Genomic DNA, 26374 nt, shown 5'->3' with positions numbered 1-26374 from the left:
CATAACCTTTGCGTCTGGGTTTGATTCCTAGTTCGATTCTGAGTTAGCACATTCTTTTAATTTTAAAAATCAACTCTTCTCTCCTTATTTGTTACTCCCTTCGTTTCTTTTTTAATTGTGAGAGTTTTCTTTTTAAGAGTCAAACAATATGAATTTTGACTAACATTTTAATATATACATTTTTCATCATATTGATATAAAAAATACAATTTGTAGCACTTTTCATATAGTTTTTGAATATCTAAATTTTTTATTTTAAATTATGAAATTAATGTAATCTAATTTAGTTTTGAAAGTTAGTCAAATTGACTCTAAAAAAATACAACATTTACAAGTAAAATGGAATGAAGGGAGAATTGTATTCACTTAGATTTTTTTTCTCCCTTACTCTCTATGTTGATTTTTTTTCTTTCACTTGCTGTCGTTTTGCTACTTTTCCTAAAATAGAGTTTATACAAAACACAACTTTTTCTTTTTCTTTTATTTATTCAAAATTATATTACCGTAGCTTTCTTATTGATTGTTTTTACTATCATGTTTAAATATGATTTTTTTTATGACAAAGTGTTAAATCTATGCCCTTACATTTTTTGATGGGTAGCTAAGCAGGGTCGGGGCTAGGCAGATGGCGAAAATTTATATTATTTATATATGATTAATATATATATATATATATATATAGGAGCACCCATGACCTTAAAATTCTAGATCCGCCACTGACTTTTGGGACTTGTACTCTATTGTTTAGACAGCTCTGTACTTGTAACTTCCTGATTCTAGGAGAGATCTTCTTTTGTATATATATGATTTGGATTGCTTCCGCTTATCTATTCTGTTTATCATATAATTGCCTATTCTTATTTAGTTTTTGCCCTCAAATCTATTACTTGTCGTTCCGGGTTACGAATTGGCTTATCTACTGGTGAATAATAATAGGTGTCATCATGACTCGAGAAATCGGATCGTGACAGTGCACTAATTAGATAAACTAATTTGTTACTATGTTTAAAAATATATTTGATAGTATAAAATCTTATTACACTATCGGTTTATACAAGTTAAATGGAGTAACAAATTTTGGAAGGTATATATATATATACGCACATATAGAGTATGCTGTGACTTCTGGTACATCATTCCTCTCCATTTATATGGTACTTTTCACTTTTTATGAGTTAATTTTATTAATTTTTAGAATTATATTGGATTAGATTAGTTTATTATTTTAAAGATTAAAATGTATATATAAATTGAATTTCAAAAAATAAAAGTGTAATATAAATTGAGAATGGGGAATATTAATTACTCCCTCTTTGAAATTATCTACCGTGATTTTTAAAAGTAGTTGTCTCAAATTATTTATTATTTTAGAAGTTCAAGATAAAATTAATTATTTCTTGTTATTTTATTTTTAATAGTGATTGTTCTTGAAGATAACAAACATCTCAATTATGGGGTGATGTTATGATTGTTCATATTACAATGAAGGATAAAATAGTTAAAAACCTCTCCTATTTAATTAGTCCCTTCGTTTCTTTTTACTTATTTATTTTGGACTTTGCACGCCCATCAAAAAATAATGACTAATATAAGTATTTTACTATAATATTCATATTAATTGTTTTTCAGTTTTAGGTATTGAAAAATTATTTGAAAGACAAGTAAAAGTGAAGTACAGGATAATATTTTATGTAGAGTATAAAAAAAATCATGACACATTTGAGACAGAGGAAGTAAGGTTGAAGGACAATTAATTGTCTATTAACCATATTGAATTGGAAAGTAGTTTTACAGTCTCTTTGGCCAAGTTATAGCACGTTTGGCTAATTGATTATTTTTTAAAAAAATTTAATTGAAGTAATAATTAGTGTTTGATTATATTTTTTAAAAATATTTTTAAGTGTATTTTATGAAAAGTACTTTTTGGAGGGAAAAATTATCTTTTTTTTCCTTCTGAAAAACAATTTTTTTTATTCCCCTCAAAACACTTATTTTCTCCAGAAGTTTGGCCAAACACTTCAATTCTTTCGGTTAAACACTTTTTGAAGGAAAAACAAAGAAGCATTTTTTACCTCCCAAAATTTGGCAAAACAAGCTATAATAATACTCAACTTAGTTTGAAAAGTGCATTTCAAAAAATTACTTTTGATAATAAACAATTTATGTTTAACCAATAAATTATTAAAAAATATCTTTGAGCAGCAATTAGTGTTTTTTTTAAGTGTTTCCATGTTTATTTTTTTTCAAAAATATTTTTCAAAAAAGTATTTTTAAGAAAAAACTCCATTTTAGCTTCTGAAAAATAAATTCTTAATCTTTAGAATCACTTATTTTCTCTTAAAAGCTTAATCAATCACCTCATTTTTGTAACATAAATATTTTTTTGGAAAAAATAAGCACTTTTAATATTATAAAAGCTTGATCAAAGTAGCTACTATTAATTAGTCTTTGGTTGGTTTTGTGTCTTTGGCAATAGTTTTCATAGAGTGTGCCTCGTAATCTCCTCCGAAAATAATGACATTAATTAGATCATAGACTAATTGAGCCAGTGGTTGCATCCATAAAGCTCACCAAAGGCATGAATTTGGCAAGGATCAATAGGAAATATATGAAAGAAATTGGAAGACAAAAGAAAAAGATCTACTTTGACAACGTCATTAATTGATAGTAAAATATATTCTAAACTAAATATTTTTGTGACTAGCTTGCTGTGATCAATTGTGACTATACCGCACCAAACCGACAAACCGAATCAAATCGGAAAAAAACCCGACTAGTGGTTTGGTTTGACGTGGTTTGGTGTTTGGAAAAAAAACTCAACCATTGTAGGGTTGGTTTGGTTTTAACTAAAAAAAGTCAAACCGAACCCAAACCGACCCGATTATAGATATACTACTTTTAAATTATGTTATACATAAAAATATTTATTAAAATATAATTTATAAATATTTTTTAAAAAAAATCATATTTTTTTTCTTACATTTAGATTTGAACTTGAGAAGCCATCTAAATAATATACAAAAAAGCCCATCTTATAAAGTTATATTATAAAGTTAAAACTTCAAACATTGTTCTGCCTCCATCTTATCTGTTGATATTTTGTACTAGAACTCTTTTTAAGAAGCAATGCTCTGTGCTTTTTAAAAGATACTATGAAAAACCCGAGAAACCCGAAAAAACTCAAAAAATCCGAGAAAAATTGATATAAAAAAACTCGACTTTTATTGATTTGATTTGGTTGATAGATTTAATAACCCGATCCATGTACACCCCTAGTTATCACCACAAGTTAACCGAAAAATTGAACGCATATAAAATAACTCTTAAATCAAGATTAGTGTCATACAAATGCGGATATTACGATCGATGGATATTAGTTTCTACAAGATTAAATAATAATACAAACAACCACATCAATCATAAGGTACAAGTAGACCTAATATAACAAGAAATTGTCATGAAAAAACTACAATCTCTTGGAATCATTAAAGATGACTTAATAGAAGAAGAAAAATCTACCTTTCTCAAGATATATTAATACAAACTTATTTAGATCATATGATTTATAGGAGTTTTTTAGTTCTAATAAAGATTTGTATGAGCTATACCAGTAAAAAAGTCTTTAATACTTTCATTTTTATTTTATATATTATTAGCCTAAAATGAATTTAATTGGGGATTGTGATCGGTGAGGATTATATAATTAACCCAATTTGTTTGAGAACGGATATAGTAATTGTTGTTGTTATGGTTATAAGATAAGTAAATGTTTGGAATCAAATCTTTCTCAACCAACTTAATATTTTAGCAAGAAAAATGGAAAACTAACTAACTATTAATATTTGTTAATCAAACGTCATTTTACATCTTCTGTCATTAGCAGATTTCCCATAATACAAAACATTACAATTGATGTACAAAACATTACTACTATTAATGGTTTACTGCTTCTTCACATAATACTTGTGCAGGAGAAAAAGAAGCTCTATTTACAATTTTTGCTTCTTTTTTTCTCTTTTTGACAATCTCAATCTTATATTTTACAATTCATATACCATATATTTTTGGCGGAATACATTAATAACCCTTTAGATTTATCAGAAAATTCCATTTAAACATTTAAACAACGACTTATTCCAATTAAACACCTAATATAGTTTTTCTATTAGATACTTTCAACTCAATAGTTGGAAAAAAAGAATTGTGCGTATTCTCAAACGTCTATTACGCAGACAAGTTGATCACGAAAATTATATCATTTCTCTTAATTATACATATTATCATCAACAAGTCATAAGACCTGAAGCATGTCTCCCTTGAGGTTAATATATATAATTAAAGAAGGTGACCAATTTTGTATGATCAAATTATGATGTGATATACGCTTGAGAACACACACAAAATTAATTTTCTAAAATTGGAGTCAAAAATGTCTAAATGAAATTCACTGATAATTTTAAGGGTGGTCGATGTATTCTGCCTATATTTTTTACAGTACCCCCACCCCCACTCCATCCCACCCCACCCTCCCCCGCCTCTCCCCCCACCCCAAAGAAAAAAGATGAAGATTTTACATGAAGAGAGAGGGATGTGAGGGAGATCAGCCATGATTGTTGACTAGCATGGACCAAGGTACCAAGCAAAGTCCCTTCTTCTTCAATTCTATATACCCATTATTGCCTTTTCCATCAAAAGATTTGCTGTTTCTCTCAACTGTCTTCATTTCTTGGAATTGTCCATTGCTATTTTCTGTTCTGTAATTGATGTCCATCTGCTTGAAATTACTTACCTGTTAATAACAAAGCAAGAGATATCTCAATACAAAGTATTGTGGATCATATACAAAATTATGACACCAAGAAACTCAAATATTTATCATTTATAAAAATTAATTCCATCTCTCTCTATATATGATGTAATTTTCCGACGATCGAAGTTTGATCGACTCTGAAAGTTTCATACTAAAATTGATTTGACCTAGTTAAATTACCACAAATTCCAAAACCAAGTTATGTACCGTCTAATTTACAACTTCTACTATACTCCTAGCATTAGTACGAGTTTGTTGATTGCGAAAGGGAGATCCGATGAATTCCATGATAAAAAAAAATCAAAATTAATACTCGTTCTCCCCTCTTTGATTCTCAATGAACAACTGATCTTGACCTATCGTCTGTTCAATTCGATCGATATATGATCATCAATATGTAATTACTTCTTTTATCTTTATGTTTCCATTGATACGTAATCTACAAGAACCAAAATAGATAATTTGACAAATACAAGGCAAAAAAAAAAAGGTAGAAAGTTTTAGGTGATGCACCTTTGGACTATTGACAGGTGAGCTAGCAGTATCTTCCAAATCAGGATCAGAAATGTTGGTGTTTCTTTTTTGTTTCTTCAAATTCAACCTCTTAAGAAATGGTGACTGAGAATTATTTTTCCATGCAGCATGAGAAGCAGCATGAGAAAGCAAAGAAGGGCTCCCAATTGTAGTATTATTATCATCAGATGATGATCTATAATAATTTTCCCTTTGGTTCATTGAAAAATCTTCCAAATAAGTTGTCCATCCACTCTCTTCAGCTGCATCAATATCATTACTTGTTTCAATCTCAATATTATTCACACATGAATTTCTTGGACCTAATTCCATTATTTTTCCAATGAAAGAAAGAACAATTATTTTTTCTTGAAATGGTTTGAGGGATATATGCATTTCCTTTGTAGGGTAAGGAATGTGTATAAATAAGGAAAAATATTCCGTCCTATGTGACATTTTTTGATTTTCGAGATTCAAATAAGTGTTTCTTTGACTATAATTTTTTCATATACTCCCTCCGTCCATCTTTACTAGTCTATTATACTAAAAATAGTTGTCCAACAATACTTGTCCAATTTATGAAATCAAGACATAATTTTAACTTAGTTCCTAATTTACCTTTATTATTAATTAATAGTCATTTTTCTATTACATTTTTCAAGACATTGTATTTATTACTCCATCCGTTCCATTTTAGTTGTCATGTTAATGTTTTGCACAATTCTTAAGAAAACATTAATTAGGAGCGTTATTTGACTAATATACACCTTATTAATTCTTCAATCTTTATCTATTTATGTGTCTCTTAATTCAAGAATAATTAATGTCAAGGGTAAAGTTGAAAAAATATAATTAATTCTCTCTTGATTATTTAAATTGACAACTATATTTAATATATATATGAAAATTAATATGGGACAGAGAAAATATATTTAAAGGATGATATTATAAAATTACCCTTCTATTTATAATTTCTTAAGAATTATGCAAAATCAAACAAATATTATTGAATAGAGGGAGAACCTTTTAAATATTTTTGAAATAAAAAGATACTATGCTTGAATTCACTATCAAATCAAATTGTTTCACTATCAAAATTCGGAACAAAAAGAAAGAATAGAAACAAAAGTAAATAGGTGGGCCCCATGATTGTGGAATCTTGTTGTGGGGCCAGAGGTTAAGAATGTTAAAAAATCAACCGCTTTAATTAACATAATATGAGAGACGTGCTGAGAAGGAAAAGAAATTTCAAGGCAGATGATAAGATATTGGTTGACCTTTGTTGTTGTTTAAATGATACTCCCAATTTATTAGATTGTTTTTTTTTAGTTTATCCCCACAAAAAAAATACATTTTTTATATTTAGGAAAAAGTTAATTGTAAATTTTCATTATTATTTCAAGAGTTGATATATCTTGAGTACACTCTCCGTTTCATTTTCACTTTGCTCGTATATAGAATAAATGTTTCATTTTACTTGTTTACTTTAATAAATTAAGAGAGTTTTACATTGTTTTCCTCGTATTACCCTAACAATATAAAGTAATAGTAGGAGTCAAATTTAAAATTTCAATTTTTTTTAATAATATTAGTTCAATAAAAATACACTTTTAATTAAAATAATAATAAATTTAGCAGATCAACATAGGTTAGGGATGAAAAAATCAAATCCAACCCGTCCAATTCAATCCAACCCAATCCATATAAATTTGGGTTGATTATTGACCCGCTCATTCATTAGCTCAACCCATAAAAAATTGGGTTGATATGTAACCCGAATTGACTAATGAGAAATCTTGTTAAAATATTTTTAATTTTTTTTTTTCAATTTGATATGTTATATATAGTCATAATAAAAAAATAATTTTATTAGGTTCTAAAATAATTTAAAAGAACAATAAAATAATTAAGCTTAATAAAAATTGGATTGGGTTAGGTCTTGACCCGTTATATAACTCATTTTGATCAACACATTTTGACTCAAACTAATTTGAATTGAATTGGATCTTGACCCAATTATTATTTTAATCCATTATGACCCGTTCAAACTTGACCCCGACCGTTCCAATTGTCACTCCTAACCTAGGCTAAGTAATTTGAAAATAAATCCATTTTTGGTTACCCATTACCATTGGCACAGACAAAAAGGTGTTTAGACTCTTGTGGCAATTTGTTTATCTAAAACTATAAAATGAATGATCATTATCACGATTCACGGGAAGAGATTCATATTAGATTACTTGGGAAATAAGTTCAAATTCAATGTGTTCACACTATTATTCTTCATTTGAAAGAATTAGCCAGAACATGTTTTCTTTATTGATTCGTCTAAGATAATGAACAGGAAGAAGAGGAATGTTTGTTGGTTTTCTTGAATATATTACATTCACTGACTTTTACTGTTTAACCTATTAAAACAAAATAATAATAATAATAAAATGTTTCACTCTTTAAGAAAAATATATTTAAGATATTAATTAAATATCGTTTTTCATTTTTATCCTTATTAAGAAAAGGGCATCCCGGTGCACTAAATTTTATCCTTATTAATTATTATCAAATTATATTTTAATATGACTATGCATTAATTAAAACTTCTTGAACTCATCATATAAAAAATCCAAATAAAAGGAAAAAATGGAAGAGTATTCTAAAATTATTTTAAAAATTGAACAATAAAGTTAATTTGAAATATAAAAAATTGCTCACCAATTCAATTATTTGAAAGGGAGGCAGTACCAAATAAGAAAGAGATTTATTTAACTAAGAAAAAGATAGTTATAGCGTTGAATTCGCGAGGAACTTGCCATATTATGCTTTCAATATTTGCCAAATTTGAACTGCGCGCGGCCGGCGTTGTTAATTGGAAAGAAAGTGACCTAGTAATGGCATCAATTATGAAGAAGAAAATGGGGATCACTTACCTCCATATTTTCTCCGTTTATTTTTATTTATCCACTATATTAAAAATAAATTTATTTTTATTATCACTTTTAGCATATCAAGAGAAAAAAATATATTATTTTCCCCATATTTTATTTTTAGATTATTTATTTTTGAAATCATTTCTCAACACAGAAGACCATCAATTAATATGAGTATTGTGTTAATATATTCATATTAGTCATTATTTTTTAAGAGACGTATAAATTCCAAAGTGAACAAATAAAAATGAATATGTGACTACCAATATATATTGTTAGAATAAACTCAACGGAAGTATGATTGCTAGATCAAAAATTTTACGTAGTAACTAGATATCACAATCTAAACGAACTGAGAAAGTAATTACCTATTAAAACTTTCACACAATTCGCTCAATGAAAAGGAATCCCGAACTACAACGTTCTACTCCCTTCATTTCAAAATAATTGAATTATTGAGACATTTTTTATATTTCAAATTAACTTAATTGTTAAATTTTCAAGAATAATTTTAAAATTTTTTGTCACGATCCAAAATCTTAGATCATGATGGCACCTACTATGTTCCATCAATAAGTAAGTTGAACCCATAGCTCGGAGCTAGAGACAACGGCTATCACATAGAATCGAAGAATACAGAAGCTAATAAAAATAATTAAAAGAAAAGGAAAGGGAGAGAATCAAATAAATACATAAATAAACCCCTATAACATCCCGGAAGTTAAAAAGTTAAAACAAGGAAAATAATTTCAGAAATCCCCTGATGGCGGTTTGAACGAGCCTACCTACGGCCTGTACCAGGACCTACGGACCGTAGGAGGCATTGTAGGAAGGGCTCTGAGGTTTGGAATATTTTTAAAATGTTGTTTCATTAGACGAAGGTCATCTCTGGGTTGTATGAGAACCTATGACCCGTAGATGGAGATCGTAGGTCCAGGTGGGCAATTCCGGTAGCTTTACATGTTTTGCACTATTTCTACGAGGAGTTCCTATGACCCGTAGGAAGACCTACGACCCGTAGGAAGGTCCGTAGGAAGGAGTTCAGAGCTTTGGTTTTTGGATTTGAAAAGGTTGGCAGGATGAGGGCCCTTGACGATCCTTAGGGTCTTCGACGACCCGTAGGACAAGGTCGTAGGGTGAACTTCAGAAACCTTATTTTGATGTCTGATTTGATGAGCCCTTTGTACGGTCAGTAACTAGACCTACGACCCATAGGTCCCCACCCATAGGTCTTCTCGACAGAATTTAAGAAGGGTATTTTGGACATTTCTCACTCTTTTAAACCCCAACACCAGGTAGTAATATGATTTTTCCTATAAACTATAAATACCGAAACCCTTTATACAAACCTCATTCCCTCTCATTCACTTAAAACTCTCTAAGGATCACAAGGATTTCTCTCTCAAGGTTTTTCTTCAAGTCCAAGCTAGGATTTCAAGAGTTCTAGTCTTCTTTTTCAATTTCATAGCTAAGGATCATCGAGGTATGTGGGACTTTCATTTATGGATTCTTTCCATCCATGGAGTTCCAAAGATTTCTCCATTTTCTATCAATTTTAATTAACTGGTTCTAGGGTTTTGATGATTTAGCATTGGGTTCATTCAATTATGGTTTTATTCATTATCAATGATCTTATTATGCATGAATTCATCTTAATTACATGTTTTCAAGGATTTCTATATGAACCCATGCATTATGACTATGAGCTATGATTTAAAACTTATGCATGCATCATGAATTTATGAATTATGATTTAAAGTATGCTTTTAGATGAAGTATCAATATGAATTTTATGAAAAGCTTATCATTATTTTGATGCTTTAGATGAGTATCTTTATGAATATGTTATGATGTCATGATATGCTGAAGGAGCTATTCTTATGATTTTCAAGTATTTATGATAAACTTGGTATAACTAGATTCTTACTATCTTCAAAGTTTATGTTATATTACGTATGATATTCTGTTGAGAGTTGAACTAGCACCGAGTGGACCTTGAGATAGAGGCTCAACCATTAGTAGAGGAATGAGACCGTTAGTAGAAATTCCATTGTCCCATAACTACGTACCACAGTAGAAAGAAGGATCACCCGTTAGTAGAGGTTTGATTCCTTAGAAAAGGGTCACCCGATAGTTGAGGCTTGATTCCTTAGTAGGTTAATGGATTCACTTATGTAATGACCCGTTAGGCCATTTCGAGAACGAGTCCTCCCTCTTTCACAAAAGACCCTTTCCGTATATTTAAATTGGTAAGTATGGACCATTCAGTAACCAAGGTTAAGTAGTTGAGGGGTGATTTTAGTAATTTAATTGGAGGACTAAAGTGTTAATTTATTCTCCACCCTATACCACTTTATTTATTAAAATAAGTTAGTGGGGTTTATGACTTTTGGTACCTAATTAATTTGGAAAGAAAAAAAAAGCAGAAACTTACCCCTGCGGACTGCAAAAAGAGAACGCCGCCCTTCATTCAGGTAAACAAACTAGTGCCAAACCTTAATTTTCTATAATATTTGTATTCAATTATGAGTAATACGGAAATAGTGACATGGGTAATCATTGGGTGATGAAGAAACTGTATCACTAGTTAATTTTTTTTAAAGATAAAAGAGTTATACAGCTAAAAAAAAATTGAAAAGGGCAATTGTTTCATTATTGGCTAATGATTAGCTATCATTGTTGAATTATTTGTAGTATAAAACTTGACATTAGATCCTGCATTGTCATTTTATACCTATATTTTTTCGTTTTTTTGTTTTCTATTTCTTGTAGGTTATATTTTCATATATGGATATAGGTAATCAAATATTAGGTGAATATCATTAGTTTATGACATTTGGAGGAATTGAGACTTAACCCTAGGCTTAAAATTTAGGAATATGAAACTTGATATATTAATTGATATCAAAATTAGAAACGTGATTATAAAATTGTGTAAGGTCTTAGGTCTAGGCTAGACCTATAGTAGTGTGGGTATTGTTAGTTTTGAAATCTTATTGTGATTATTTATTTTATTAGATTAAATTGATTTGGAAGCCTAACGAAAGGAGAGGACTCAAGTCCCGGAGTGATTGCTTAATTACTTGAGGCAAGTGAACTCCTAAACCTTCGTTAAAGGTTGTAGATACTTGTATACATTGTCTTATGTGTTGGTGAGTAATGGGAATTGGTTCGGGCTACTTGACCTTGTGACTGATCCTAATAACGAAGAAAAGGGGTAATAAAAATGACAATTTGATGACTCATATTGGTGTGATCGATATGATGATAATTGTGACATATTTTGGGCTTGTGAAATGACTATATTGATATGAGATGGAAAAATTATTGTTGATATCATGCTATTATCGTGAGGTATATGGACAAATATTGATTGCATTAGTTCTTTTATACTGTGATAAGACTGAAAATGATATGAAACAAAAAGAGGTCGGGCCACATGCTCCGTGACAGGTATCATGAAACAAAAGGGTCGGACTACACGTCCGTGGCTGGATATGTATATTTGAAAGGACGGGCCACAAATTCTGTGGTAGGTTACATGGACTGAAATGTCTTCCAGGGTTCTAGATTGTGATTCAACAGATGTGTACCGATAGAACAAATATGCATCATTTTATTGCATTGCATCACATTATTTTTTATATTTGTGAATTCGTGTTTACCACTTATTGCTCTGTACATGATAAACTTGACTTGATATGATTCACTTGATGAGTATTCGTGGACTATATTATTACTATACAAAATATAGAGTTGGGCTAGTTTTATGCAGATTATAGTTAAGGAGGTTCGATTGGGAGAATAGGAGTACTTGTATCTATTGAGCTTTGCTTAGTTTTAGTTGTCCACTTGCTGAGTACCGTGTTGTTTGGTACTCACCTTGTTTCTACACTTGTGTAGGTTGTGAGCCGGACCTACTTGATCTCCTAGTATTTCGTACCACATCTGAGGCTACCATTTCGAGTGTTGAGGTAGTTGTTACATCCATCTAGCGAATACCTCTTACTCTTTTATTATGTTTTAGTCCTATTCTAGAGACAAAGACACTGTGAATGTATTTTCTTTTATACTTCGATAATGTATTAGTGCTTGTACACGTGACAACCAATCTTGGGGAATTTTGAGTTTATTTTGCATGTTATGATTAAGTTAAAGTTTGATTCATTTTATTATCCTCCGCATTTACTTTCCATTGGGTATTAGGGTGACTTGTCTCGGTGGGTTGAGATGAGTGTCATCACACCCAGATTCATGTCATGATAAAATGGTATCAGAGCCCCAGATTCATAGGTCTTACGTGTAAACAAGCCGAGTCTAAGTAGAGTCTTGAGGATCGATACAGAGATGTCTGTACTTATCTTTGAGAGGGTATGAATACTATTAGGAAATTTTCCCTTTTATTCTTTCACTTTGTATCGTGCGTGGTTATTTGCATTGGTACTGAATTTTCGCATGTGCTTTTTGAAAGATGGCTAGGACCAAAGCTACTGCTAGTGTTTATGGAGTGGCGGCAGGTAGAGGCCGTGCCTGAGGAGCAAAACCTGCTAGACGTCTTGATAGAGAGACTTCTCTTGAGCCATAGATTGATGCTAAAGAGGACCAGGTCCCTCTAGAGCTTGCCACTACACCATTACTGTAGGCTAATTTGAAGCGATTATTGGGTGCACTTAAAGGATTTACGCAGAGTGTGGGAGAGATAAGTACACCCGAGGGTTCTCAAACTAAAGCAGGGGATCAGACCCTAGGGCACTGTCAGATTGCGGTTGTTTAGGGTTCGGTGGGCTAGCCACCTGCGGGCTTTTGAGTTGATGAGGGTGGAGTACAGGTTGGAGGAGCTCAGGGTGCACCTATAGTCATGTTGACTGATGACGAGTAGCAGCGATATAAGATGTTTTGAAAGATAAACCCATCGTAGTTTTAGGGTGGGAAGACTGAGGATGCACATGAGTTTCTTACCATATACCGGGAGTTTTTGGAGACAGTGGGGTTATCTTAGACCCATAGAGTTTGACATTCTACACTCTAGTTATGTGGACCAGCCAGAGAGTGGTGGAGAATGTATTTGACTTCCAGGCCACTTGGATCACAACAGGTGACTTAGGATGAGTTTTCTTGTGCCTTTTATAACCGTTTGAGGTAGGAGGGTCTTACAGTTACTGAGACTAAGAGTCATTTCTACCAGTTCTCTAGACATGCCATACCCATCCTTCCTGATGAGATAGAGCGAATTTGTGGATTTGTGCGAGGATTGACCTATTCCATTCGTACAACAGATTTTGACCTGCCCGTGAGGGTGCTTCCTTCCATTCCATTATGGGTACCTCCAAAGAGGTAGAGTTGATGGAGAGAGAGGAGTTCAGGGGCTCCAAGAGGGCCCGTGCTTCTGGTTAATTTTTGGGTAACTCATCTGGGGTAGAGGGTCTTATTGAGAAGGTGGTTCTTTCCAGTGTAGAGAACCATTTCATGCATCTACACTAGCTTCTGAGAATGATTAGATACCTCGTGGGTCCTACAGTGCAGGTCAGAGTTACTAGGGGTCACAATAGAGGCCAGTGAGCTAGGGTAGTTACACAGGTTCTTCAGGATCATCGCAGAGGTTTTTGCATGGAAAATTTTGTTATACTTGTGGAGATCCAGATCATATTTCATGGTAATGTACATTTTAGGTTCAAGGAGGACCCCGACCTAGTTCTTCAGTTTTATTTAGAGGACCAACATCGCCGATCAGAGGTTAAGGTAGAGTCTAGACTAATAAAGGTGGTCGCACTCCTGGTAGAGGTACTGTGCAAGCCAGAGGTGGTAGGTAGCTCAATGTTATGCTTTTCTGGGAAGACCTGAGGCTGAGGCTTTCGATGCAGTTATCACAGGTATCGTCCTTGTCTGCCATCAACCTGCATCTATGTTATTTGATCCAGGGTCTACATTTTCCTATGTGTCTTTCTATTTTGCATCTGTCTTTAATTTGACATGTGATTGTATGCCTGTGCCTGTTCATTTTTCTACACCTGTTGGTGAGCCCTTAGTGGTGGATCAAGTATATCGATCCTATCTGGTTTTCTTGGATGAATATGATACTTGGGTAGATATGATTATTTTAGGGATGGTAGATTTTGATGTGATATTGGGTATGAATTAGCTTTCTCCCTATCATGCTATTCGTGATTATTATGCTAAGACTATTACCTTAGTGGTACCTGGTACCCCAAGGATTGAGTGAAAGGGTATTAGTGGCTCTTATCCTAGTAAGGTTATCTTATATCTTCATGCTCAAAGGTTGATTAATAGGGGTGTATGTCTTATTTGGCTTTTATTCGAGATACTAGTATTAAGTTACCTCCTATAGAGACTATACAAGTAGTTAAGGAGTTTTCTAATATATTTCCTACAGATCTTCCTGGTGTTCCTCTGGATAGGTACATTGATTTTACTATTGACTTGGAGCCAGGCACTAAGCCCATTTCTATTCCTCCATATTGCATGGCTCTAGTTGAGTTGAAGAAGTTGAAGAATCAGTTGCAAGACTTGTTGAGTAAGGGGTTCATTCGCCCTAGTGTGTCGCCTTGGAGGTGCACCAGTTCTGTTTGTAAGGAAGAAAGATGGGACTACAAGGATGTGTATTGATTATATACAGTTGAATAACGTAACTATTAAGAACAAGTATCCTCTTTCCCGTATTGATGATTTATTTGATCAGCTTCAGAGAGCGACATTGTTTTCTAAAATAGACTTGAGGTCCGATTATCATTAGTTGAAGATTAAGGCATCAGATATTCCTAAGATAACTTTTCAGATTCGTTATGGCCACTATGAGTTCTTGGTGATGTCATTTGGGTTGACCAACGCTCCTACAGCATTCATGGAGTTGATGAATGAGGTATTTCTCCCAGTCTTTTGTGATAGTATTCATTAATGACATCTTGGTGTATTCTATAACTGAGGCAGATCATGTCTGCCATTTGAGGTTGGTACTTCAGAAGTTGAGGGAAGAGAAGTTGTATGCAAAGTTCTCCAAGTATGAGTTTTGGCTTGATTCTGTGACATTCTTAGGACACGTAGTGTCCAAAGAGGGGATTAAAGTGGATACGACTAAGATTGAGGCATTTAGAGGTTGGACAAGGCCTACTTCTCTTATTGAGATTCATAGTTTTATGGGGTTAGCAGGTTATTATAGACGGTTCGTGCAGGGCTTCTCCACTATTGCAGCTCCATTGACTAGATTGACTCAGAAGACCGTGGATTTTCATTAGTTCGACGAGTGTGAGGCGAGATTTTAAAAGCTCAAGACTTTATTGATTTCGACTCATGTTTTGATGCTACCCGAGGAGGATGTGGTATTTGTTGTATACTTAGATGCTTTCGGTGTTGGTTTAGGCGGTGTGTTGATGCAAAAAGGAAAGTGATTACATATGCTTTGAGATAGTTGAAGACCTATGAGAAAAACTATCCTACTTATGATTTGAAGTTAGCGGCCATGGTCTTCATGCTTAAGTTGTGGCATCATTACTTATACGGTGTGCATTGCAAGGTCTTCACCAATCATAGGGGTCTTTAATATATATTCAGTCATAGGGATCTGAACTTGAGGCAACGTATATGGCTTGAGTTGCTAAAGGACTACGACATGACTATCTTGTATCACCTAGGAAAAGCTAATGTGATGGTGTATGCCTTGAGTAGAAAGTCCTCTAGTATGGAGAGTCTTGCCACGATCTGAGTTGAGGAGCGACCATTGTCTAGAGATGTTCAAAGTTTAGCTAATACCTTTGTCCGATTGTAGATTTTAGAGGATGGTGGTGTTCTTGCCTTTGTGGGGGCCCGTTCTTTCTTGGTTGAGCAGATTCAGAAGAGGCAGTTTGAGGATGAGAAATTATGTATCATTCGAGGCAAGGTATTGAGAGGTAAAGATAAGGAGGCGGTACTTGATTCGGATATTGAGGATTGGCGGCATAATTTGTGTACCTAAGGTGGGTGACCTAACTAGACTTATTTTGGAAGAGGCTCATTTTTTGAGGTATTATATCCATCCGGGAGAAGCCAAGATGTATCATGATATGAGCCAGTACTATTGGTGGTGTGGGATGAAGAAGGCCATTACAGAGTTCGTGTCCAAGTGTTTGACTTGCCAGCAGGTAAAGTGTGAGCATCAGCGGCCTAGGGGTGTGAGTCAGAAGATGTCTATTCCCACTTGAAAGTGGGAAATGATCATTGTGTACTTCGTTGTGGGTTTACCTCCCACCGTGGGTGGTTTTGATTCTATATAGGTGGTTGTTGACTGACTGACCAAGTCCGCCCATTTTATTCTAGTTAAGGTGAGGTACAACGTGGATAAGCTAGCCTAGTTGTATATTAGTCATATCGTTCGGCTTCATGGTAGCCCAGTATCCATTGTTTTGAATCAGGGTTTAGTATTTACTTTGCACTTTTGGCAGGCATTATAACATGGTTTGGGCACTAGACTTGATATGAGTACATCTTTTCACCCACAGACCGATGGTCAATTCGAGTGGATGATTCAGGTGTTGGAGGACATGCTCCGAGCTTGTGTTATTGATTTTGGTGCTAGATGGGATCATCAATTTCCCCTAGAAGAATTTGCCTACAACAACATTTATCACTCCCGTATCCAGATAGCTCCATTTGAGGCTTTGTATGGTAGGTGGTGTCGATCTCCTATTGGGTGGTTTGATTTAGCTGAGATAGACTCTTTAGACACAGACTTTCTTAGAGATGCTATGGAGAAGGTTCATATGATTCAGGGTAGAGTCTTGATAGCCCATAGTACGCAAAAGAGTTATATAGATCGGAGAGTTCGACCATTGAATTTTATGGAGGGTGATCATGTTTGTCTTCGAGTGTCGCCTATGAAGGGCGTGATGCGGTTTGGAAGGAAAGAAGATCAAGCTCAACCCTCGATTCATTGACCCATTTGAAATTTTGACATGAGTTGGAGAAGTGGCTTATAGATTGGCCTTACTACTTAGCTTATCGGCTGTGCATAACATGTTTCATGTTTCCATACTCTGGAAGTATGTTCCGGATGAGTTCCATGTGTTATCACTCGATTCAGTGGAGTTGGGTCCAGACCTGATATTTGAGGAGAAGCCTATAGCTGTTCTAGATAGGCAGGTTCGTAAGCTTAGAATCAAGGAGATAGATTTAGTGAAGGTACAATGAAAGCACTGTTCAGTCAGAGAGGCGACTTAGGAGACGGAGGCTGATATACATGCTAGATATCTCCATTTTTTTGATGCTTCAGGTATATTCCGTTACTTTATGTTCGAGAACGAATATGATTTTTAGTGATGGATAATGTAATGACCCATTAGGTAATTTCGAGAACGAGTCCTCTCTCTTTTACAAAAAACCCTTTCCATATATTTAAATTGGTAAGTGTGGACCATTCAGTAACCACGGTTAAGTAGTTGAGGAGTTATTTTAGATAAAAAATTTAATTGGAGGACTAAATTATTAATTTATTCAATATCCTATACCACTTTATTTATTAAAATGAGTTAGTGGGGTTTATGACTTTTGGTACATAATTAGTTTGGAAATAAAAAAAAAAGAAACTTACCCTTGCGTACTGCGAAAAGAGAATGCCGCCCTTCATTCAAGTAAACAAACCAGTGCCAAACCTTAATTTTATAAAATATTTATAGTCAATTATGAGTAATAAGAAAGTAGTGACATGGGTAATGATTGGGTGATGGAGAAACTTTATCACTAGTTAATGTTTTTAAAAGATAAAAGAGTTATACGGCTAAAAATTTTGGAAAGGGTAATTATTTCGTTATTGGCTAATGATTAGCTATCATTAATGAATCATTTGTAGTATAAAACTTGACATTGGATCCTGCATTGTCATTTTATACATATATTTTTTTCGTTCTTTTTGTTTTCTATTTCTTGTATGTTATAATTTCATATATGGATATAGATAATCAAATATTAGGTGAATATCATTAGCTTTATGACATTTGGAGGATTTGAGACTTAACCCTATGCTTAAAATTTAGGAGTATGAAACTTGGTATATTAATTGATATCAAAATTAGAAACGTGATTATAAAATTGTGTAAGTCTTAGGTCTAGGCTAGATATATAGTAGTGTGGGTATTGTTAGTTTTGAAATCTTATTGTGATTATTTATTTTATTAGATTATATTAATTTGGAAGCCTAACGAAAGGAGAAGACTCAAGTACCGGAGTGATTTCTAGATTACTTGACGAAAGTGAACTCCTAAACCTTCGTTAAAGCTTTGTAGATACTTGTATGCCTTGTCTTATGTGTTGGTGAGTAATGGGAATTGTTTTGGGCTATTTGAACTTGTGATTGATCCTAATAAAGAAGAAAAGGGGTAATAAAAATGACAATTTGATGACTCGTATTGGTGTAATGAAAATTATGACATATTGTGGACATGTGAATTGACTATATTGATATAAGATGGATAAATTATTGTTGATATCATGCTATTATCGTGAGTTATATGGACAGGAATTAATTGCATTGGATCTGCTATACTGTGCTGAGACTGAAAATAATATAAAATAAAAAGAGGCCGGGTCACATGCTCCGTGGCAGGTATCATAAAACAAAGGGGACAGGCCACACGTCCGTGGATGGATATGTATATTTAAGGGGATGGGCCACACATTCTGTGGAACCACATGGACAGAAATGTCCCCCATGGGTTCTGGATTGTGATTTAGCGGATGTGTACTGATATGATAGACATACATCATTTTATTACATTGCATCACATTTTTTTTAAAATTTGTGAATTCGTGTTTATAATTTATTGCTCTGTATATACTGAACTTGACTTGATATGATTCACTTGATGAGTATTCGTGGACTATATTATTACTGTACAAAATGTAGAATTGGGCTGGTTTTATACAGTTTGTAGTTAAGGAGGTTCGATTGGGAGGATAAGAGTACTTGTATCTATTGAGCTTTGCTTCGTTTTAGTTTTCCACTTGCTGAGTACCGTATTATTTGGTACTCACCCCTTAATTCTATACTTGTGTAGGTTGTGATCCCAGATCTGCTTGATCTCCTAGTTTTTCCTATCACATCCGAGGCTACCATTTCGAGTGTTGAGGTAGCTATTACATCAATCTAGCGAATACCTCTTACTCTTTTATTATGTTTTAGTCCTATTCTAGAGACAAAGACATTGTGACTGTATTTTATTTTGTACTTCGATAATGTATTAGTGGCTTGTACACATGACAACTAATCTTGGGGAATTTTGAGTTTATTTTATGTGTTTTGATTAATTTAAAGTTTGAGTCTTTTTATTTTCTTCCGCAGTTACTATCTATTGGGTATTAGGCTAAATTGTCTCGGTGAGTTGTCATAAGTGCCATCACACCCCAAATTTGGATCGTGACAACTTATGTGGTGTTACAGTTCCTACCTTTGTAATTATGGATCCTCTCTTTTCGGTGTGCCAGGAAAACATTGGACTCCATGTTATAGCTCACGTGATTTATATCAATTAATAGAATCTCTTATGATTTTTTATAAGTTTGTATTGACCATGTGTTACGTGTAATGACCCTGAAGGTCATTTTTTGTAATGAATATCTGATGTTGGTTTTGTGAAATTTCTTGAAAAGTTGAGATTTTTGGTGAATCTTGAGTTTTAAAGGTTTAAGTAGTTTAAAAGTAGTATTTAAAATCATTTGGAGTTTCGAGTATCAAAATAAAATTTTGTCAATTTTATCAGTTCTGAAATATCAAAATTGGTCTAGAAGAGTTGACAGAATTAAATTTTGATTTATATCATGGATATAAAGCATTGAGTTGGAAATCTTTGAGATTTTGGCCATAGAGTTGACTTTGGTCAACATTCAGTGATGGAATAATTGGAATTGAATTTCACAAGTTTGTTGGATTTGGAAGATGATTTTAGGAATAGGTAGAGTTTCAATGTATTTTTCAGAAGTTCCGAGGGCGCTTTGGCCTTTTGAGGCATAAAGTTGATCTAGTTGCAATTTTTTAAATTTCGGGTCAAGAAGACCTCAAAATCAAATATCAACGATTCCATTGACTCCAAAACATCAAATTTAATAGGATTGCATATATGGTTTGTGTGTACGGGATTCCGATCGTATCCCAAGGGATCAATCAGAGTATTTATGGAAGCGAGTTTTTTTCTCTATTAAAAAGGTTGCAGGCTTCACTAGAGCGAAGGGTGTGTCACAAAAGTTTTGTTTTCTTAAGATAAGACCCTATCGCTAAAGAGAAGGCCGACATTTGTACAGGCTTCGCTAAAGAAAAGAGTGTGTCGCAAAAGCGACGTTCGCTTAAGCAAATACCCTGTCGTTAAAGCGAAGGCTGAGATTTTTTTGGACTTCGCTTAAGTGAACCTAACGTTGCTTCAGCGACATCAGAGATAAGTTTAGATGGGGTTTAAGAATTTTTCATCATTTTTGAGTTGATGAAGCTTGGGTAGGCAATTTTCAAGATGAATTTCCGTGGAAAACCTATTAGATTGTGGCAATTTGGAGTATATTCAGAAAGGGAAGGCTCACGTTGATTGATTGATCGTGATTTGGCTAAGGCAAGTGGGCTCTTAAAACTCCGTGAATCTCTTAGTATCCTGAATTTTCCTTATCGTGTGTATTGGGGAGTGACGGGGATGAGATTACGTATTGAATTATGATATGAACTAATCTAAATTGATCAACGAGGTAAATAAAAGATGATATATGTTATTGTAGAGAATTGAGTATTACATGTCGTGATCTAGATATTTATGTGTATTTGATGAAATATTTTGATAGTCTGATTATGATTTTGGATTATTTGACTTAATATATTTCCTCATTACTTGTGTGAGCATGTTGATTGCATTTGTTCTGAAATAATGTGATGAGATGCACATGATTATGATATCGAGGTCATTTTTGGTGAGGTATTATGATGCCAAGGTCATTTCTGGTGAGATATTATGATGCCAAGGTCATTTCTGGTGAGATATTATGATGCCAAGGTCATTTTCGATGAGATATTATGATGTTGAGGTCTTTTCCTACATATATTATGCTGCGGAGGTCATTTTCGATAAGATATTATGATGTCAAGGTCATTTCTAGTGAGATTATGATATCGAGGTCATTTTTGGTGAGATATTATGATGTCGAGGTCTTTTTCGGTAACTGCACACATGCATGATCATTGAGTATGCATACATACTCATGCATATTATGTGTGAGAAAATTGATAATTGTACTTGAATTGTGATTACTTGTACACCATGACTTGTGATATTGAGCTGTGATTTGAGCATTATTGAACTGTTTATGTCACGCCCCGAGAGGGTACCCTAGGCGTGGCCGGCACTCAGAAACCATTTCTGACTTCTGAGAGAACCACTTGGTCTCATTTCTTATTTATTTATGAGCGGAAGACTTAAGAATACTAATGTGGGCTTGTCATAATCAAAGGAAAAATAGATAATTATTAGAAGAAGTAGTTTCTAAGGAGAACTACTCCGATTACATCATCAGACTCTGTCTATGAAGCCTCTAATACTCTTAGATGGTGCCAATGACATGTCCATGGCTACCTCAAAAGAAACATCACACTCAACAATAATAAAAGGATAAGGAGTTCCTTCGAATACAAGAAGGACTCACCAAATAGCTGAAAAGAAATGATCTTCAACGATGCGCCTGTTGAGGATCTCTAACACCTGTATCTGCATCATAAAACGATGCAGGTCGAATGACGTCAGTACGTGGAATGTACGAGTATGTAAAATGGCAGGAAGGTAAGGATAGATATCAAGATACTCCTCTCAATAAAACTCAGCTCAGAACTCAACATCATCTCAACATGAATATGTAATGCAAGTTTAAAATATAATAATAAAAATAATAGTAATAAGCAATGCTTACTCAGTTGGGAGTTTCTCTAACCGACAACCATCACTTATGAGCTAGCGATGATACAACGAAGCGATGTCGTTGCCACATCCATCCAATACCTTGCCAGGGTAAAGGACATCACCATCTTGGATCCATTCATCAAAGTCCTCTTTTTGGGACTTAAGAGGCATAGCCTCCATCCTACGCTGGCTACGTAGTTCTGGGGTTTGAGTCAATTAAACTCTTACCCAACTCGGTGCTCAATACTACTCCCAAAATATGTGCTCATATTAAACTCATCATCTAGTCTCATTGGACTTTAATTTAAATCATCAAACTCATCTCATTTCATGTTCATCAATCATTATACTTCCAAAAACATCATTTACATCTCATCAAAACATCTTGCTCAAAATATCATTTTCTCAAATTCATTCGAATTCAACTCTTTTACTCTTTCAAAACTCAATAAAATACATATATAGTATTAATTCATATAACTCTCTTTTTATCAATAAAAATAATAAAAAGCCAACATCTTTACTCAAAACATATGTAAAAATATTCATGAACATCAAATCAATTAGAATTCATGGGAAAGTAGCCATGAACAATAATTCCAATAATATGAGAGATAACAATAATAATAATATTAATGCATAAATATATCAAACTCAATAGAAGAAGAATTAATTCATCTAGAATTCAAGATTTGAATAAAACTCAACTATAACTCAATTATAATAAATTTAAATATTGGGCGCATGGACGAACGCAATCCAATGCTATGAAAGCCTTACATATCTTAAATCCGAAGGTTTACTCCGAATTGGAATACTCTTGGATCCCTAGCCTTTTCTTCTCGCCGGAGCGTTTTGTGTACTACCCGGGGTATAAGAATAACCGGAATAGTATTTTTATACTACTAAAACTAAAACTATATTTGAGAAGAAGTATATAGAGAGAAGAAATGCTTAGGAAAGCTTGATGAATAAAATGAGGAAATAAGGTGGGTATTTATAGGTGGGAAAGAGGGACCTAACAATAAATAAAATAATTATAAAGAAAAATCTGAAAATTTAATGGAATATATTGATGTCATGGATGATGTTAAATGGAGGACAATTTATGTCATGCATGATGTCAAATGCATCTAGATGTTTCCATGGTAGGTAAGATGAGTTCTTTTTAACAGAATACTCATTTTCGAAGCTACGTTTGAATAAGATAAATTCCTTATTAGGATTTGGTTTCTTCATAAGAATTGTAGATATGGAAGTCTAGTTTCATATCGTTCAAGAATCAACCAATTTGGAGCAACCTACAGTGAGATATGAATTTTCTTCTATCAACACTCAATTTCGTCACAGCACTATATCTTGCAAAGATTAATTTATTTGACCTACTTATACTCCGAATTTGAAGTTATGTTCTTCATGAAAGTTGTAGGTAAGGATGTTGTGATTACCCAGAAATTTGAATCACCTAATTTGGACCAACCTATGAAAAGTTATGCCCAAAATACAGAGGCTATATTATTTTTGTCGAGAATTGAAATACCGACATACAACATTTTAGGGGTTGTTACAGTTTAGCATGAACTGTTAGGTTGGGCTGAATTTCTGTACATGTTGTAGTTATGGAGGTTCGGTTGGATTGGATCGGAGTTCATGTATCCTGTTATGTCGAAAAAAAACGGTTTAAAATTAATTTCAACTTTTTAGAGAAAAAAAATTAATTTTAGAAAAAAGGAGTCGCCACTTAATTTTTTTAAAGAAATTAAGAAAACTTAATTTAAAAGACCCTAACAGATTTAAGTCTTAAAAATTTAGAGAAAAGGGTACGAGGTTTATATTACTATTTTAAGAAGGTTTTAGCACTTAAAATAGCCGCTAACATGCGGTTATCCAACGATTTGAAATTTATTTGACTAATTTTGAGAAATATTAATTTAAAAGAAAACGAAGACTTTGAAATTATTTTATATAAAAAAAAATAAAAAAAAAATAAAAAAAACAAAATTGATAAAACTTAAACATTTGATTATAATATATATATATATATATATATATATATATATATATATATAAAGAAGTAAAAGTTTATCCATGACTAAGTAAATATAGAAAATTATTTTAAGAATAAATTAACATGAATTGGTTTATCTTTAGGGGAATCTAATTAGGTTAAAACAAATTAAAATTAATAGCTAAGGAAATCATGAACGACATAAATAAATTAATTATTACAAACCGAATCAATAAAATAATAAATAAAAATAAGTAATGAACATATAAAAATATGGCCCGACACTTAGTTTCTGTACGCCTGGACTAAGCTGTTGGGCCACCTGCGTTTTAGGCTTTTGGGCCAATTCTGATGTATATCACAACTGTATATACACTGTATATTAATGCATACAACCAACAGTTTTCTTGTATATCAGATATATATAAAATTGCATATCAGTCAATTTTGCTCCAGCGCCTGTAGAAATACTTAGTAAACATGTTAATAATAAATAATATGAATAATAATAATAAAAATAAAAATAATAACAATAATAATAATAATACTAATACAAAAATAAAACTCGTCTTATGAACATGGGAGGCCTTGGAAAGCAACGGTAATTTTTTCATTGGATAATTTCAACTTGTAATATATAATATATAATGTAAACTTAAATTAAAATTTCCGTCTTTAAAATGGAGAGGCCTCGAAACCCGACGGAGAGATTTTTCATTGGCCAAAATAAAGTCTGTTACATAAGTAGTAGACATGTAATCATCCCTCCAAATAATAAAAAAAACTATTTAAAACTTATTTTAAAGAAGTGGTACTAACTTTATTTAAAGTAGTAGGGTAATAACTTTATTTAAAGTAGTAGTAAAATAACTTTATTTAAAATAGTAGGGTAATGACTTTATTTAAAGTAATAGAGTAATGACTTTATTTAAAGTAGTGGTGAAATAACTTTATTTAAAGTAATAGGGTAATAACTTTATTTAAAGTAGTAGGGTAATAACTTTATTTAAAGTAGTAGGGTAATAACTTTATTTAAAGTAGTAGGGTAATAATTTTATTTAAAGTAGTGGTGGAATAACTTTATTTAAAGTAGTAGGGTAATAACTTTATTTAAAGTAGTAGGGTAACAACTTTATTTAAAATAGTAGGGTAACAACTTTATTTAAAGTAGTAGGGTAACAACTTTATTTAAAGTAGTAGGGTAACAACTTTATTTAAAGTAGTAGGGTAACAACTTTATTTAAAGTAGTGGTAACAACTTTATTTAAAGTAGTAGGGTAACAACTTTATTTAAAGTAGTGGTGAAATAACTTTATTTAAAGTTGTGGGGTAATAACTTTATTTTAAAGTTGTGGGGTAATAACTTTATTTTAAATTTAATAAAGGGAGACAAGATTAATTGTGATAAATGCCAAAATAATTACTACATGCTAGCAAATTTTGTAAAAACATACTATAATTATTTCCTAACAGTCAAATATTTCAATCAACAAATTATGTCTGATTAGCAAAATATTAAACATTTCCCAAATCTAAATCAAGAAAATAAAATATCGGTTATCAATTAGCTAATCAAATAGATACCCAAATTAAAAAATATGCATTTAGACAATAGCAAATAATAACAATCTCATCGTAAAAAACTTAATTAAATACAAGAATATAAACATGAACATAATTAAGATGTAAGAACATGAATATGAATACGAAACCTTAATTAAATACAAGAATATAAACATGAACATAATTAAAATATACGAATATGAAACCTTAATTAAATACAAGAATATAAACATGAACATAATTAAAGTGTAAGAACTTAAATATGAATATGAACATAAACATAAACATGAAATAAACATGAACATGAACATGAACATGAACATGAACATGAACATAAACAACAACAACAACAAAAATAACATAAATATGCTTTGCAATCTTAATCAATTATGAATGAACAAAAATCTTTGAATTTCGAGTTTATCAAATCATTTGGAGCAAAAAATAAAGAACTAAAGTGATGTAGTAACATGTGAACAATATGAATCTTATAAGCAAAAAAATAACAATAATGGTTAGAGTAATTAATCAGCCCAACATTTGTTATGAAAACAAAATCAGTAAAAGGAGTCTAACATGAGAAAGATCTAAATCTTCCAAGCAAGAAAACTTATCAGTGGTGTGTAAGAGGAGGCAGCTTTTCCTGCGT

General features: G+C 32.6%; 1 protein-coding gene across 1 annotated transcript; it reads right to left on the bottom strand.

The window, feature by feature from the left end:
* Nucleotides 1-4545: 4545 nt before the first annotated feature.
* LOC129876811 (vascular-related unknown protein 1-like) lies at nt 4546-5725 on the bottom strand. The gene is made up of 2 exons (XM_055952306.1): nt 5324-5725; nt 4546-4789 (listed from the first exon to the last, which is right to left on the bottom strand). Exons 1-2 carry the CDS (start codon nt 5717-5719, stop codon nt 4601-4603), a joined length of 585 nt encoding a protein of 194 aa, XP_055808281.1. The 5' UTR covers nt 5720-5725; the 3' UTR covers nt 4546-4600.
* Nucleotides 5726-26374: the final 20649 nt, after the last annotated feature.

Source organism: Solanum dulcamara, chromosome 2 (genome assembly GCF_947179165.1).
Source record: "Solanum dulcamara chromosome 2, daSolDulc1.2, whole genome shotgun sequence".
In the NCBI taxonomy this organism is placed as follows: domain Eukaryota; kingdom Viridiplantae; phylum Streptophyta; class Magnoliopsida; order Solanales; family Solanaceae; genus Solanum; species Solanum dulcamara.
Note: the sequence above shows the minus strand (reverse complement) of the source record. Positions and strands in the feature narration are given on the sequence as shown.

Excerpts from the sequence above, each read along its gene's own strand:
- LOC129876811 (XM_055952306.1), bottom strand. The coding sequence starts at position 5,719 with ATGCATATATCCCTCAAACCATTTCAAGAAAAAATAATTGTTCTTTCT. Across the intron at positions 4,790-5,323 it reads CACCTGTCAATAGTCCAAAG|GTAAGTAATTTCAAGCAGAT; the intron begins GTGCATCACCTA and ends TGTTATTAACAG.